This window comes from Giraffa tippelskirchi, chromosome 4 (genome assembly GCF_054371585.1).
Source record: "Giraffa tippelskirchi isolate mGirTip1 chromosome 4, T2T-mGirTip1v1.2.pri, whole genome shotgun sequence".
In the NCBI taxonomy this organism is placed as follows: Eukaryota; Metazoa; Chordata; class Mammalia; order Artiodactyla; family Giraffidae; genus Giraffa; species Giraffa tippelskirchi.
The window spans coordinates 139039693-139055003 of NC_137278.1; the positions used below are offsets into that span (position 1 = coordinate 139039693).

A 15311-nucleotide genomic window follows, 5' to 3' on the forward strand; every position below is an offset into this window, starting at 1 on the left:
TCTGTGTTTTTTGTAGGTTTTGTTCTTGTAGTTGATCTCTACTCTCATATCCTTGTAGTCAGAAAAGATGCTTGATATGATTTCAGTGCTCCTTAATTTACTAAAGCTTGTTTTGTGGCCTAGCTAGCAATCCATTCTGGAGAATGTGTCCTTTACACTTGAAAACAATGTGTATTCTGGTGCTTTCAGATAGAATGCTCTATAAATATCAATCAAGTCCATTTTGTCTAATGTATTACATTTAAGGTCTGTGTTCCCTTACTGATTTTCTGTCTAGATGATCTGTCCATTGATGTATTAAAGTTGGTGCAAAAAAAAAAAAAGTTGGTGCAAAAGTAATTTTGGTTTTGAACTGTTGAACTCTGCAATTTGATACTGGAATACATTCTTAACTGTGGTTATGTTATACATCATTTTAATGTGCATTTCTTGCTTTATGCTTTATTGCTACTGACATTACTTAGACTAGGGAAATGATGTTAGACAAAAAGCAAATTCAAGCAATTTTCTTATTTGAGTTCAAAGGAAAGCATTGGAGACAACTTGCAGTATTAACAACACATCTGGCCCAGGAACTGCTAACGAACATACAGTGTAGTGCTGATTCAAGAAGTTCTGCAAAGGAGACAAGAGTTCTGAAGATGAGGAGTGCAGTGGCCAGTCAATGGAAGTTGACAGCGATCAACTGAGAGGATCATCAAAGTTGATCCTCTTACAACTACATTAGAAGTTGCCAAAGAACTTTACGTCAACCACTGTATGGTCGTTCAGAATTTGAAGCAAATTTGAAAGGTGAAAAAGTTCAGTAAGTGGGTGTCTCATGAGCTGACCGAAAAGCAAAAAAAAAATTTCGCTTTGAAGTGTTGTCTTCTCTTATTCTACGAAACAACCATTAACTATTTCTAGATTAGATTGTGATGTGAAACAACAAGCGGATTTCATACAACTGGTGATGACCAGCTAAGTGGTTGGACCAAGAAGCAGCTCCAAAGCTTCCAGAACAAACAGGAGACAGAAAGTGCTTTCCAAGAATTTGTTGAATCTTGAAGCATGGATTTTATGCTCCAGGAATTAACAAACTTATCTCTTGCAGGCAAAAATGTGTTGATTGTAATCGTTTCTATTTTGATTAATAAAAATGTATTTGAGCCTAGTTATAACAATTCAAAATTCATGGTCCGAAATCGCAATTACTTTTTCACCAACTTAATAAGTAGGGTGTTAAACTCCCCTACTATAATTGTCAATTTTTCCTTTTGTGTCTGTTAATATTTGCCTTATACATTGAGTTCCTCCAATGTTGGGTACATACATATTTACAATTGTTGTATCTTCTTCTTGGATTGGCCCTTTGATCCCTATATAGTGTCCTTCTTTGTCTCCTGTTAGTCTTCATTAAAGTCTACTTTGTCTGATATAAGTATTTGCTACTCCAGCTTTCTTTTAATTTCCATTTGCACGGAATACCTTTCTCTATCCCCTCCCTTTCAATCTGTATGTAACTCTATACCTGAAGTTAGTCTTTTGTACAGAGCATATATATGGGTCTTATTGTATCTATGCCACCTATGTCTTTGGGTGGAACATTTAGTTTATTTACATTTAAGATAGTTATCAAATATATATATTCTTACTGAAATTTTGCTGTTTTAGGTCTTTCCCCCCTCTTCTTCTTTTGTTCTCTTCTCTTGTGATTTGATGACTATCGTTAGTATTATGTTTGGATTTCTTTTTCTTTTTTGTCTGTACATATGTTATAGATTTTTTTGGTTTGTGCTTATAATGAGATTTCTTTATAGCAATATATCAAGCTGCTGATCTCTTAATTTCAAATGCATTTTTAAGGCCCTATGTTTGTACTCTCCTCACTTCATGATTACTGTCTTTAATTTTATATCTAATTGCTTTGTGTATCCCTTAACTGCTTATTGTGGATACAGATGATTTTACTACTTTTGTCTTTTAACCTTCCTACTAGCTTTCTGTGTAGATGATTTCCTACCTTTATAGTATGTTTGCCTTTACTGGTAAGCTTTTTCATTTCCTAATTTTCTTGTATTCCTGTGGTCTTTTTTTTCCCATCTAGGGAAGTTCCTTTAACATTTGTTTAAAGCTGGTTTAGTGGTGCTGAATTCCTTTAGTTTTGGCTTGCCTGTAAAGCTTTTGATTTCACCAACAGATCTGAATGAGAGCCTTAATGGGTTAAGTATTCTTATTGTTGTTTAGTCACTAAGTCATGTCCAACTCTTTTGTGACCTCATCGACTGTCGCCCACCAGGTTCCTCTGTCCATGGAATTTCCCAGGCAAGAACACTGGAGTGGGTTGCAATTTCCTTCTCCAGGCAATCTTTTTGACCCAGGGATCAAACCCACATCTCCTGCACTGGCAGGTGGATTCTTTACCACTGAGCCACCAGGGAAGCCCAAAGTATCCTTGGTTACAGGTTTTTCCCTTCCCTTAAATATATCGTGCCCCTCCCTTCTGGCCTGCAGAATTTCTGTTGAAAAATCAGCTCCCATAGTCTTATGAGAGGTCCCCTGTATGCTATTTGCTGTATTTCCCTTGCTGCTTTTAATATTTTCACTTTAGCTTTAATTTTCTCAGGTCCTTTCTCTCTCTTTTCCTTCTGAGGCCCCTATAATGCGAATATTAACATGCTTCATGTGGTCCCAGAGGTCTCTTTTTGTCTTTTTTCTATTCATTGGCAGTCATTTCCACTACTTTCTCTTCCAGCTCCTTGATTTATTCTTCTGTATCATTTAATCTAATATTAATTCATTCTAGTGTATTTTTCACTTCAGTTATTGTATTCTTCATCTCTTGTTGTTCTTTATATTTTCTGTTTGTTTAAAAAAACCTCTATAACTTCTCACTCTATGCATTTACTCTCCTCCCAAGTTCTTTGATCATCTTTACGATCATTATTCTGAACTCTTTTTCAGGTAGACTGCCAATCTTCACTTAAATTCTTCTTCTGAGGTTATATCTTATTTGTCTAGAACATATTTCTGTGATGCCTCATTTTTTCTAATTTGCTATTTGTATTTTTATCTTTGTGAGAGGTCAGTGACGTTTCTCCACCTTGGAGAAGCGGCGTTCTCTAGGAGCTATCCTATGTGTCCTAGCAGTGTCATCACCTAAGCCATATGCTCTCAGCGTTCCCCTTAAGAAGGCTGCATGGGTCCTTCTGTTATGGTGGCTGATTATGTGGGAAGTCTAGTAGACTTGGTTGGCCCCTAATCCAGTTGGTTGCCAGGCCGTCTTGTGCAGATGCTGCTGGCTACTGTTTAGTGGTACCTGGTCACAAGGTAGCTGGCTGCAGAATCCCAGGGGGCCCTGGAGCTAGTGCCGGCTCGCTCCTGAGCAGGGTTAGGGTTTTGAAGACTCTAGAGCTGTTGCCCACCCACTGGCGGGTGAGGTCAGATCCTGGGGTTAGCCAGACTACTTGCAGGCAGAATTAATTTCTGGAGTCTGGCTGCAGTGTCCAGTGATCCCAGAGCTCATTTCTGATCACTAAGGTGAGGGGAGGTCAGTTCCTAAAACAATTGTGTATGGTGTCTGGGGTGTCCAGCAGGCTTTGTTGGCCTGCTGCGGTCAAGGCAAGGGCACAACTGGTCCCAGAGTAGGTCTGGCTTGCTTCTGCTCTTTCCCCTATTGGGTGAGGCTGGTCTAGAGGCTAGTACAGGCTTCCTGGTGGGAAGAGCTCGTGCCTGCCCACTGGTGGTTAGAGCTCGTTCTTGACCCTTTGCTGGATAGGGACTACATATCCAGGGGCGTGTCTAGAGGTGGATAGAGGGTCAAGAAGTCTTCAGAGAGCCTGTCTGTTGATGTGTGGGGTTGTGTTCCCGCCCAGTTTGTTGTTGGCCTGAGGAATCCCAGCACTGACCCCTTCAGGCTTCTGAATGGGGCCAGATCTTGGTGCCAATGAGCCAAGATGATAGCAGCCAGCAACAGTGTTTGTGTATTTCAATGTTCCCCAATATGTCTGCCACCAGTGTCCATGTCTCCAGGATGAGCCGCAGTTGCTCCCTGCCTCTCCAGGAGATTCTCCAGGACCAGCAGGTAGGTCTTGTACAGGCACCTATCAAATTATTTCTTTTGTTCTGCGTCCTGATATGCATGCGGTTTTGTGTGCCTCCTTTAAGAGTGAAGTGTCTATTTCCCCCACTTTTGTGGGCCTCCTGCAATTAAATATTGCTGGCCTTCAAAGCCAAATGCTCTAGGAGCTTGTCTTCCTGGTGCTAGAACCCTGGGCTTGGGAGCCTGATGTAGGACTCAGAACTCTTACTCTTGTGGGAGGACTTCTGCAATGTAATTATCCTCCATGGGTTGCTGACCTGGCAGGTATGGGATTTTATTATATTGTGAGTCCATTCTTCCTACCTCTCTTGCTGTGGTTCCTTCTTTCTGTCTTTAGTTGCAGAAGATCTTTTCTGGTAGGTTCCACTCTTTCTCATCAATGACTGTTCTACAGAAAATTGTGATTTTGCTATGCTTATGAGGAGATGGGTTTAAGGTCTTTCTACTCTGCCATCTTGGCCTTTCCTTAGTATGAGCAAGTGGCCATATGGGCAAATGAAAACATCCTGACAGACAGATGCTGAACTCCTTCCAGTGTTGACACATGGGCTGAATTTGGTGGCTAATGGGAAGCAGTTTATGATAAAAAGATGCTTAAGCAAGGCTAAACAAAGGGGTGCAGAGCTTCCTTGCACTCTCAGAGTTGCCATGTTCACCCTGTTTTATTTACTTTGCTTATATATATAGAAGTGGACAGCTAGATGATATGATAGTTATTGTTCTGTTTTGTTTTTTGTTTTGAGGAATCCCTATACTGTTTTCCAATTTACATTCTCACTAATTGCACACAAGAGTTTCCTCTTCTCCATATACTCTCAAACATTTGTTAATTGTATACTTTTTGATGACAGCTATTTGACTGGTGTGAGGCAATAGCGCATTGTGGTTATGATTTGCATTTCTCTAATAATTAGCAATATTGAGTGTTTTTTCATGTACCTATTAGCCATCTGTATGTCTTCTTTGGAAAAATTCCTATTCAGGTCTTCTGCCTGTTTTTTGATATTGAGGTATATGAACTATTTATATATTTTGTATATTAAGTCCTTATTGGTCATACCATTTGCAAATATTTACTCCCATTTTGTAGGTTGTCTTTTTATTTTCTTAATGGTTTCCTTTGTTCTGCAAAAGCTTTTAAGTTTAATTAGGTCCCACTTGTTTATGTTTGCTTTTATTTCTTTTTTAGTGTTTTCTATATGTAATATCATGTAATCTAAAAATAGTGACAGTTTTACTTCTTCCTTTCCAATCTGGATGCTTTTTATTTCTTTTCCTTGCCTAACTGCTCTGGCTAGGACTTCCAATATTATGTTGAATAAAACTGGTGAGACTGGGCATCCTTATCTTGCTCCTAATCTTAGAGTAAATGCTTTCAGCTTTCTGCCCTTGACAATGATGTTGGCTGTTGGCTTGACAAATATAGCCTTCATTTTGTTGAGGAATGTTCCCTCATGCCCCCTTTGTTGACTTTTTATCAAACTATATTAAATTATGGCAAATGCTTTTTCTGCATCTAGTAAAATGCTACTACGATTGTTATCCATTTTATTAACGTAGTGTATCACACTATGCTATCAATCAGCATCACACTGATTGATCTGAAGATACTGAACCATACTAGCATGCCTAGAATAAATCCCACTTGATCATGTGCTGATGAATTTGATTTGATAAATTTTGACTAAGAGATTTTGCATCTATCTTCATCAGAGATATTGGCCTGTAATTTTCTTTTCTTGTAATGTCCTTGTCTGGTTTTGGTATCAGGATAATGCTAGTCTCATAAAACAATATTGGAAGTGTTTGATCCTCTTTTATTTTTTGGAAGAGTTTCAGAAGTATAGGTATTCTTAAATGTTGGGGAGAACTCATCAGTGAAATAATTTGAGAAAATTATTTAACTTCTGAGCCTTTTATATAGAATGGAAATACATTTACCTACATCATAGAATTTTTATATGAATTAATAATAGAAGAAAATACATAATATATTATCAAGAATCAAGTAATTATACAATAAATGTTAGGTCTCTGCTAGGTCACTTCCAAAAAAAAGCATATTCTCTCAAATACACACCATCTGAATATTCAGTCCCACTCAGCTATTGTCAAGATGAGAAGGCATACAGTAAATACTAATTTTGGCATAACCTGTGGAAATAATTCTATGAGAAAACTGCTCATTTACTCTGGTGGCTACTTTCAAGTTATGGTTACTTAAAACTCAAGATTTTAATGCAGCAAATTACCCCCATTAGGTATGACAGTAAAGAATAAAAGCACTGTACTAGACAGTCTATCTCATCTACTTTGTAATTCCTCTTTAAATTAATTTTAGAAATACAACAAACCTTTGCTGAAGCAACTGCTGAAGAACTTGAGGGTGAAGTGTCTCTTGATGTTTTCAAAGGCTGAACAGGTCTTTCTTTATCTATATAAGAAAATATAAAATGCAATTTTCTAGCTCATTTGTTTTCAACTAGACTGATTTTGTAAGTGAATAAACAAAGGATAAAGGTTATATATTTATTTTAGTACTGAAATCTTTATTACATTATTAAATTAAATTTGTTAATATCTAAATCTCTTTTAGAGGCTGGGCACCATTGAAAATTTCAAATAACCTAGAATCAAAGGACTGTACACATGATGGCAGTCTTGGTCATATCAGTGCCAGTTAGCAAACATGGAACAACAGAGAAGACTTTAGGAAAGGCAAAACCATTTTAAAATAATAAATGCTTTCTCTTCCAAATTCTGAAAAGCTAACTTTTAATGCATCACACACAATAAAAATCCAATGGAGGTTATTATATAAATACTATGAAAGAGAATTAGCTAACTATTAGCTAATTATGCAGAAGCTCAAGAGAAAGACACGTAAGGAATTTAGCAGGTATTTATGAAATGTTTAAAAAATAAAATAATAACTAGAACACTGTAATACAGCACTAATCCAGTACCTAATATAAGTGCTCAAATATGTATTAAATGGTTAAAAATAAATCCATATGAGATAAAGTCACTAGCCTTTATCTTTAGTCACTTCAGACACTCCCAAAGTGCTCTATGTATATATTATTGTTTTTATGGAAACTTAAGCCAGAAAATAAATTTAAATATTAATTTAGCCAGTTCAACAACAATAAAAAAACCAAAAAAAAAGTTTAGCTCAAATAATTTTTAAAATAACAGTGAGCTGTTACTAATAGAAAAACATTTCATTAAATTGACTATATGTCAAATGTAACATATATCCTCTATTTTCAAGGGCTACGAAAATTAAACTTTGGAGAGAAGAAAAAATAGCACCAAGTTTGGAGTGGCACAGAAATTGGTCAAGGCTGGATAGTGGGTTAAGGCCAGGAAAGCAGTCAAGAGCAAGAGCAGAGACAAATTACCTTCAAACTGAAGCAAAGCCAGTTTCAGTCAAAAAGCCTCCTAATTTCTTCCTGCTGTGGTCACCATAGCTAAATAAGGACCTGGAGGCTCAAGGGCTTACAACTACCTGGAGAAGTAGTAAATAACATCTCTTTCCAATGTCCTGACAACCTGAAAAGGCTTTCTCAAGACACCCCCACACTTTTCCCCACCCACAACATGTGGCAATGCATGAAGATATTTTTGATCATCTCAAATGGGTGAGTGCCGTTGGCACATGACAAAGAGAGGTTAGGGATGCTGCTAAACATGTTACAAATGCACAGAACAGGGCTCCACAATAAAGAATTATCCAACCTCAAATGTTAATAGTGCTGAGGTTGAAGACTCCTCTGCTATAGGTACAGTACTCCAACTCTGAAGCTCCAATAGTCTTTATAAAGACAGAATTCTAGAATCTTTTAACTTGTGGTACCATTAAGAGACTTTCACACTTAGCAAGTTTAAAAGTTCTTACAGACCTTAAAAATCAAAAGTAAAAGGATACCAATCATCACTATATCCCCAAATGACTAAGAACATGGTTTATTTAGTCATTCCCTACTGAATTTCCACTGTACATGGCAAATCCCACATCATAATGTGACAGTGTCAATCTATCCCATCATGTCTAAAGCTCCTAGAGGAGCTTATTTTTTTTTTTTCTGAATACCCAAGGCCTGACTTTAAGAAAAGAGTAGGTGCTCAAAAATTGGTGAAGGGATGAATTATTTTTCTACCCTTAGGATACAGTGACCTCTTCAGTGTATTCTGATAAATATTTCCTTGAAAGATGAAGAACTGGACCAATCAGTACAGCACACTATGTTAATTAAAAGCATAATTACAGGCTCAATTCTGGCACACAGCAGCTAAACATAGCAAAAAAAAAAAAAAAAGACCTTCACAAGCAGCTGTTAATCTCTTATTTAGCATTTCCTTTACAAATAAAACATCAGCACTACAGGTATGCCAAGTATGATGTCAAAGTGTTGTCTTAGGATCTCTCATCATTTTAGTTGCATAAGGCTGATTTAAGCAGATTTCAACCAATCTCATTGTGCAGAAGCAAAGGAACACTGAAGGATATGGCAGTGGTTGATCAAACAACATATATCACATACACCAGTTATATGAAGGGGAAGGACCGGCAAGAAGCAAAGGATAAAAGAAAAAGGATGATATAGATAGCAGCAGAAAGCACAAAAACAATAAATAGAAATGTCCTGACCCTACTGCTGTTAGATTCTATCTGCCAATGTCTCTTCTACAGATCTCAACCTCCTCTGAGGTGGCTGTTTCTAACCAGGAACGGGCTAGCTTAGACAACAAACCTACTTATCAACCCAAATCCTACTATGTGAGTCTGCTGTTGTTCAACTCTGGTTCCCACAGTAGACTAACGGAAGAGTTTATACACGTTCCCATTTCTATAACCTCTATCAATTATAACCCCCCACCCCTCACAATCCCAAATCAAAATCTAGCTCAAAACTCACCTCTTTCTGGCTTTCCTTCATTCTGCCGTTTGTAGCAGGTACCGGCACGCATGGACTCTAGGGAAAGGTGGGCAGGGAGGAATTAACAACACCAGCACCTCTGTGCCCAGGAGAAACAAGAGAAGAACCCAGAAGTAGGAATAACAAGAACAGGAACTTCTGAGCATTTGCTGGTAACCCTAACATCTTTCCTATCCTGTCTTCAAGCTGGGCTGCCTGAGCAAATACCACTAAAGAGAAATAAATAACAAAATAGGACAAAAACTGTTAAGATTCGGTCCAACAATGGTGGATGGAAATGAGGCTAACCAAGGATAGCATGGCCAGAAAGTAATGAAAAAAGGACCCTATAATAAGACACCAAAAGTTAAAGACAGGTATCAGATGTCTTACTCATCAGTATAAGCATCTAATCTAATCTCCTCCATAAAGTAAATATACAAAGGATTAAAGAATGACACCAAAAAATCAGGAGTGAAAGATGAATCACTCCTAGAAATCAAAAAAGACATCCGAGAAAGTTTTCATGGTACATCATAACAGTTCCCTGGCCATAGGATGGCTACCTACAAGTAGTTGTTCTGACTTGTTCTCAACAGGTAGCCTATTACAAGTTCTTAATATTTTGCCATTTGCTTTTCATGCCTTTGTACTTTTCTGTCTGTCATCCTTTATCTTCTTACCTTTCTCTCTCTTTTTTGCTGGTTATTACTCCTTACATATGAATGTTCTTCCTACCCTCAATCTTTTTTGTTCTGTTATTCTTATTTGGCTCCAATCAGTACTATAAAAACAAGACAAATGTCTCTCAACTCTTTTCACTCATACTTCTATATTTCTAATGGACAGAATGCTACTCTGTAGGTACTTGGCCATTACCTCAAATTCATCTTACATGTGATCTTAGTAAGCAGAAACTAACTCCTACTTGACCATGTGGCAACAGGACTCAATACATTCCTGTCTTTGCTGTGACTTGCAAAAAAATAAGTTCTAAAGTAGGATGAAGGAAAGAAACTTCTAAAGTTGGCAATATGGAAATCAAAATCCCAGTTAATATATTGGTGAGTGAAAGAATAAATGGTGAGGAAGAAAACGAACAAGAATTTCAAATACTGGTTCCACAGATTATAAAGTTCTTCCCATGCAGGTGAAATAAAAGCCAAAGAAGCAGTTCAGTGTTCCAACAAACACCTAAAAGTTTGTAAGAATTTAACAATATTCACTGTCTCTTTGAATACAGTAGCTGTAAATCTGTTATGATCTTTCAGAAACATACTTTCTTGCTCATGTGTTCTGATGAAAGCAATGATAAACTTAATCAGATTCATCCAATCAGTCACTATTAACTATTGATAACCCATACAGGAACAAAATACTATGCTAGGGAAAAAAATTTTAAAGTATCGCTGGAGAGATAATAAAGTTAGGGCTACATCTTGCAAACTATTAAATGCTTGGTACAGTGCCTGATGTAAGAGTAAAATTAGATACTTCTGAAAGTCTTTTCAATAAAAAATAAACAAGGGCACTGGTAGTACATTCATCTCTCCTTTGACACCTGAAGCTTTAAAAGAGAAATTAAGATATGAACAAATGAAGATGTGATGACTACACAGATGCTAAGGGAAATCATTTTTCTGAATTATGGATGAAGATGTGCAAATTTGGGGCTCTCAGTTAGGAAGAACATGATTTCTAAGCGATCTACTTGTTTATTCAAGAAGTTATGAAACAAGGAATTCCCTGGCAGTTCAGTGGTTAGGACTCTGTGCTTACACTGCAAGGGGCAAAGGTGTGATCCTTGGTTAGGATCCCGCATCCCGCGTGGCATGGCCAAAAAAAGGCCATGAAACAGAAAAACAGAGGAGACACGAGAAAAATGAACCTTGTCTTTCGGAAAAGTTACCAAAAAACTACAGAAAAAACAACCAAACAACCACAGAGGTAGAAAAAGCTCTATACCACTACTGTTTCCCCAAAATAACCAACTTTTGGAGGTAAGAGATCCAACCAGTTAAAATTAAGACATATTAACTATGAACACATGGAAGTGCTTTCCAAAAAGTATGAAAGTGTGCTACTGGTAGAACATACAAGTCCTAAAACAGGGATGCTATATATGTCTACACACATGAAAATGCCATTATTTGACTACTGTTTCAGAACCTCCATCATTCAGGTAGGTGCCAGGAAAGCTATAGCTGACCTCCTAGGATTCACCCAGAAAACTCACAGCCAAAGCTCTCTTGTGATTAAATTACAGGTTCTCAGACAAAAAGAATACACTGTAGAATCTAATTCAATAGCACATTTACAGCTTGGATCAGTTAAAGAGTCCAAGATTAAATTCCACGTGAAACAGCTCATCCCAATAATACTTCTCTACTTTCATTCTCCCAGCAACTTCTGCCCACTCTTCAGGTATCACCTAAAATGTTTATTCCCATGAAATGACCAGCCTCCTTCTCTAGATATAAACTCAGAGGGCAAGGACTGGATCTGTCTTGCTTGGCAAATCTTTTATGTAAAATATATTTTTGTTGAATGATTTTATGAGTTTTGTTGTTCAGTTGCCAAGTTGGGTCCGACTCTTTGCGACCCTATGGGCTGCAGCACTCCAGGCTCCTCTGTCCTCCGCTATCTCTGAGTTTACTCAAATTCATGTCCACTGAATCAGTGATGCTATCCAACCATCTCATTCTCTGTTGATCCCTTCTCCTTTTGCCATCAATCTTTTCCAGTATCAGGATATTTTCCAATGAGTCAGCTCTTCACATCAGGTAGCCAAAATATTTATGAGTACTAAACACAAAAAAAGTTTCAAGCTAAGAAACACTATGATATTCAGCGGATAAGAAAATAGGTTCCTACTGTGTAATAAACATGATCTGATGGTAAAGCCTACTTCCATGTTCCCATTATTACTCTACACCTGCAACGAAAAGCCTGCTTTCTAAAGGCAGAATTAAATCTCTAAATTTTATTGGAATTTCAGCTATTATCCAAAAATTCACATGGACTTCCAAATTCATTCACAGCAAAAGGTCTTAAGACATGTCTTCTTTCCTGTTAAACTGAAGTTTAATAATAGAGTCTAATTTCCAAACATATTCTTCTCAAAATAGTATTTTTAATTCTTGTACATTTTCAGTTATCATGGAAGATGTGCTTTCAAAATTAAACACTGATTAATATTAAGCCTTTCTTTAAAATATCTTCCATTCTTAATAATGGCTGCTGATTTCAAGAAAATAAGGGGACACTGGACCCAAAGTCGGAGCTATATAAAATCAGATACAGACCAATAAAGCAATAAACCTGTAAATCTTCCACAGTAATGACATCTTAAAAATTCAACCAAGATGTCACATGGTGGTGGTGGTTTAGCCACTAACTCGTGTCCAACTCTTGCGACCCCATAGTCTGCAGCCCACCAGGCTCCTCTGTCCATGGGATTCTCCAGGCAAGAATACTGGAGTGGGTTGCCATTTCCTCCTCCAAGGGACCTTCCTGACCTAGGAATCAAACCCAGGTTTCCTATATTGCAGGCAGATGATTTACCAACTGAGCTATGAGGGAAGCCCCAAAATGTCACATAGCCTGATTCTATGTGATGGTAAAGGTGGATTCTTTACCATCTGAGCCACAAGAGAAGCCCAAGAATACTGGAGTGGGTAGCCTATCCCTTCTCCAGGGGATCTTCCTGACCCAGGAATCGAACTGGGGTCTCCTGCATTGCAGGTGGATTCTTTACCAACTGAGCTATGAGGGAAGCCTGATTTATATATGAGCATCACCGGTAAATTTGACATTAATCTGCAGCAAATGTTTACAATGAATTAACAAAGAGTTTGTAAGTACATACGGGATCATCACTAGGAATCACAACAGATTTACACAACAAAGCAAAGCAATCTTTATGTTATTGTTTCCAAAGAGGAAATGCTTTGTGATTCTCAAGTGGAAAAGAAAAAAACATGGGTAATCACAACTGGTTGGGTAATAGCAAATCATTCAGATACGTGGTCCACAGAGGGACGTGCCTAGAGGTTTCTATATTAGGACTTAAGTGATTCAAATTAATTATTAATGATTAATACAAAACATAAAGTATACTTCATTTATGAGTAAAACAAAACTGCTTTTATCTGCTGCTGTACATAGAGTCACTAAAGAGATTTTAAGACCTCTATGGAAGAGAATTGTAAGCCAAAGTTAATTAAATGAAATACAGCATTCCTAGATTATTTTTTAATGCATTAATCACAAACAACTGTACCTGAAAAAAGTATAAGCTGCAGGGTTTTTTTTTTCTTCATATTATTATAATATATGTGAAAACGGCCTAGACTGCAGTTGCCTGCAGTTTCAATAAGGGCCAGTAACACAATATGGTTGACAAAAGTTCACTTCTGGCATCACAACTTAAAAGGAATAGAAAGAAAATTAGGAAAGTAAAAGGTATGAAAACCATGTCAAATAAAAGGAAGCACTGAAAGAAGTAAATATATTTAAATCTGGAAAAAAAAAATCAAAGAGATTATGATAGCGCTTTTCAAATCTACAAAAGATTCCAACATAAAAAGAAATATCCTTATGGCTCTAAGATAAATAACTAATAGTAAGTAGCTGTTACAAGAAAAGGTTTTAATTTTTTAAAAAAAATGAGTTATATAAAAATGGAAAGATTAGCCTGTGATGTAGAAAACTTCATGGGAAGTACTTTAACAAAAAGTCTCCCATACCGATATGGGAGACTCTGGTGTTATTATTAACACTATTATCCTAAACAGAAGGTAAATAGCAAAAGTATAAGATAGGAAAACAATGAGATTCATCAGAGAGAGGGGAAAGAAAAAGGAAATACATATCTAAGAGCTGACAAACAGGGAATGTCTGGTTATATTACTTAGAATAAAAATAAACTTCAAGTAAAAATATAAATGATATATATAACAAAACAATTTTAACTATAATAGTATAATAAACAAGGGGAAAGGATATGAGGCTAACCAGGACAACCTACACTGTTAGCATGTAAATATGAACAATAATAAGGAAAAAAAATATTATCATATATCATAGTCACAGCTATGATCAGGTTAGTCCACTTAACTTATGGGCAGAAAATTCTTAAATGTGAACACAGATGCAGACAGTTTGATTTACAAAGATAATCAGCCTATGGTAGTACAAAGTTCCATAGGATTTAACTCAAAACACTAAGAAAAAATGTAATTAAATAACATGTATGGACATGTGTGCACAAAACAGGAAATAAGCAACTGAGATGAAAAAGTAACAATCATTGTGACTTATAATTAAGCACATAAGAGATACACTAAATGCACAGAAGAATTATGAAAAATTAGTTCTAAAATGATTGCCATGGACAAATTATTAGTGATCCTTAAAATGAGTAAAATTTCTCTGAAAAGTATGAAAAGAAGCAAAACATTATACGTTAGAAAATTAACAAAATGAGAGCATACGGAATAAGAAAATTATTTTTACCTGTTACTTACAGAAACATTTAAAATCTCTGGCAAAGTTTCAATTTCTATTGGAAAACTAAATTAACCCACTACTGGTAAATTAGCCCAGTTTAAGTGACTGATAATTGAAGGACCACATTTCTCAGCTCTTTTTTTTTTATTTTTTGAATAAACGCAAGGTACAATCAATATTTCAGAGATTTATATTTAAAGCAAAAACCAGTACCACAAATATGTAAAATAAAAATTACTTTTTCCATTTATTGTTTAAAATAAGACTTTGTTAACTTTTTGGAAGATTATCTCATGTAACTGTTCTGAAAACTATTTAATGAAAGGAGTAAAGAAAAACATCGTAACAGTTCAGCCCCAATAGCTGAGGAATCAACCAAAGCAATCTGTAAAGAGAACCTTCCCAGGGAAAAAAAAAAACTTTTTTCTTGACTGAAGAACTTCACTTTCAAAGTTAAATGACTTAAGAAAATAAACATGAAGGCATTAACAAAGTTGTACACTCTATTTGTTTTAATTCACACCAGATTTTAGTCTCCCAATTTCTGTTATCTTTCCATCATTGCAACATATTAAACCTATTAGACCTGAAAGGATAGGGAAAGCATATCAAAGACACACAGACTGGAGCATCACATTGTGGCTCCACATTGCATCTCAAGATTTTGTTTTGGCCACTACCTACCAGACCAAATGCAGATTGAAGATACCTCCCTAGAAATCTGTTTTGGAGGAAAAATGGAAAAAACAAGGCTAATTCACCAATGATTTAAATAACTTAACAGCTTCTCTACAAAA

The 15311-nt window shown here is 36.4% G+C and overlaps 1 protein-coding gene across 16 annotated transcripts in view; it reads right to left on the reverse strand.

The window, feature by feature from the left end:
- The window catches only part of PPHLN1 (periphilin 1), a 164152-nt gene that overhangs the window by 71314 nt on the left and 77527 nt on the right, over positions 1–15311 (reverse strand). For 10 of the 16 annotated variants that reach the window (XM_081593692.1, XM_081593683.1, XM_081593685.1 and 7 more), the window contains one exon: positions 6436–6515. In XM_081593692.1, the coding sequence (XP_081449818.1) occupies positions 6436–6515 (80 nt within the window). Of the gene's footprint in view, positions 1–6435; positions 6516–9003; positions 9061–15311 lie in introns of all 16 variants that reach the window. The other 6 variants (XM_081593689.1, XM_081593690.1, XM_081593678.1 and 3 more) reach the window with 1 other exon arrangement.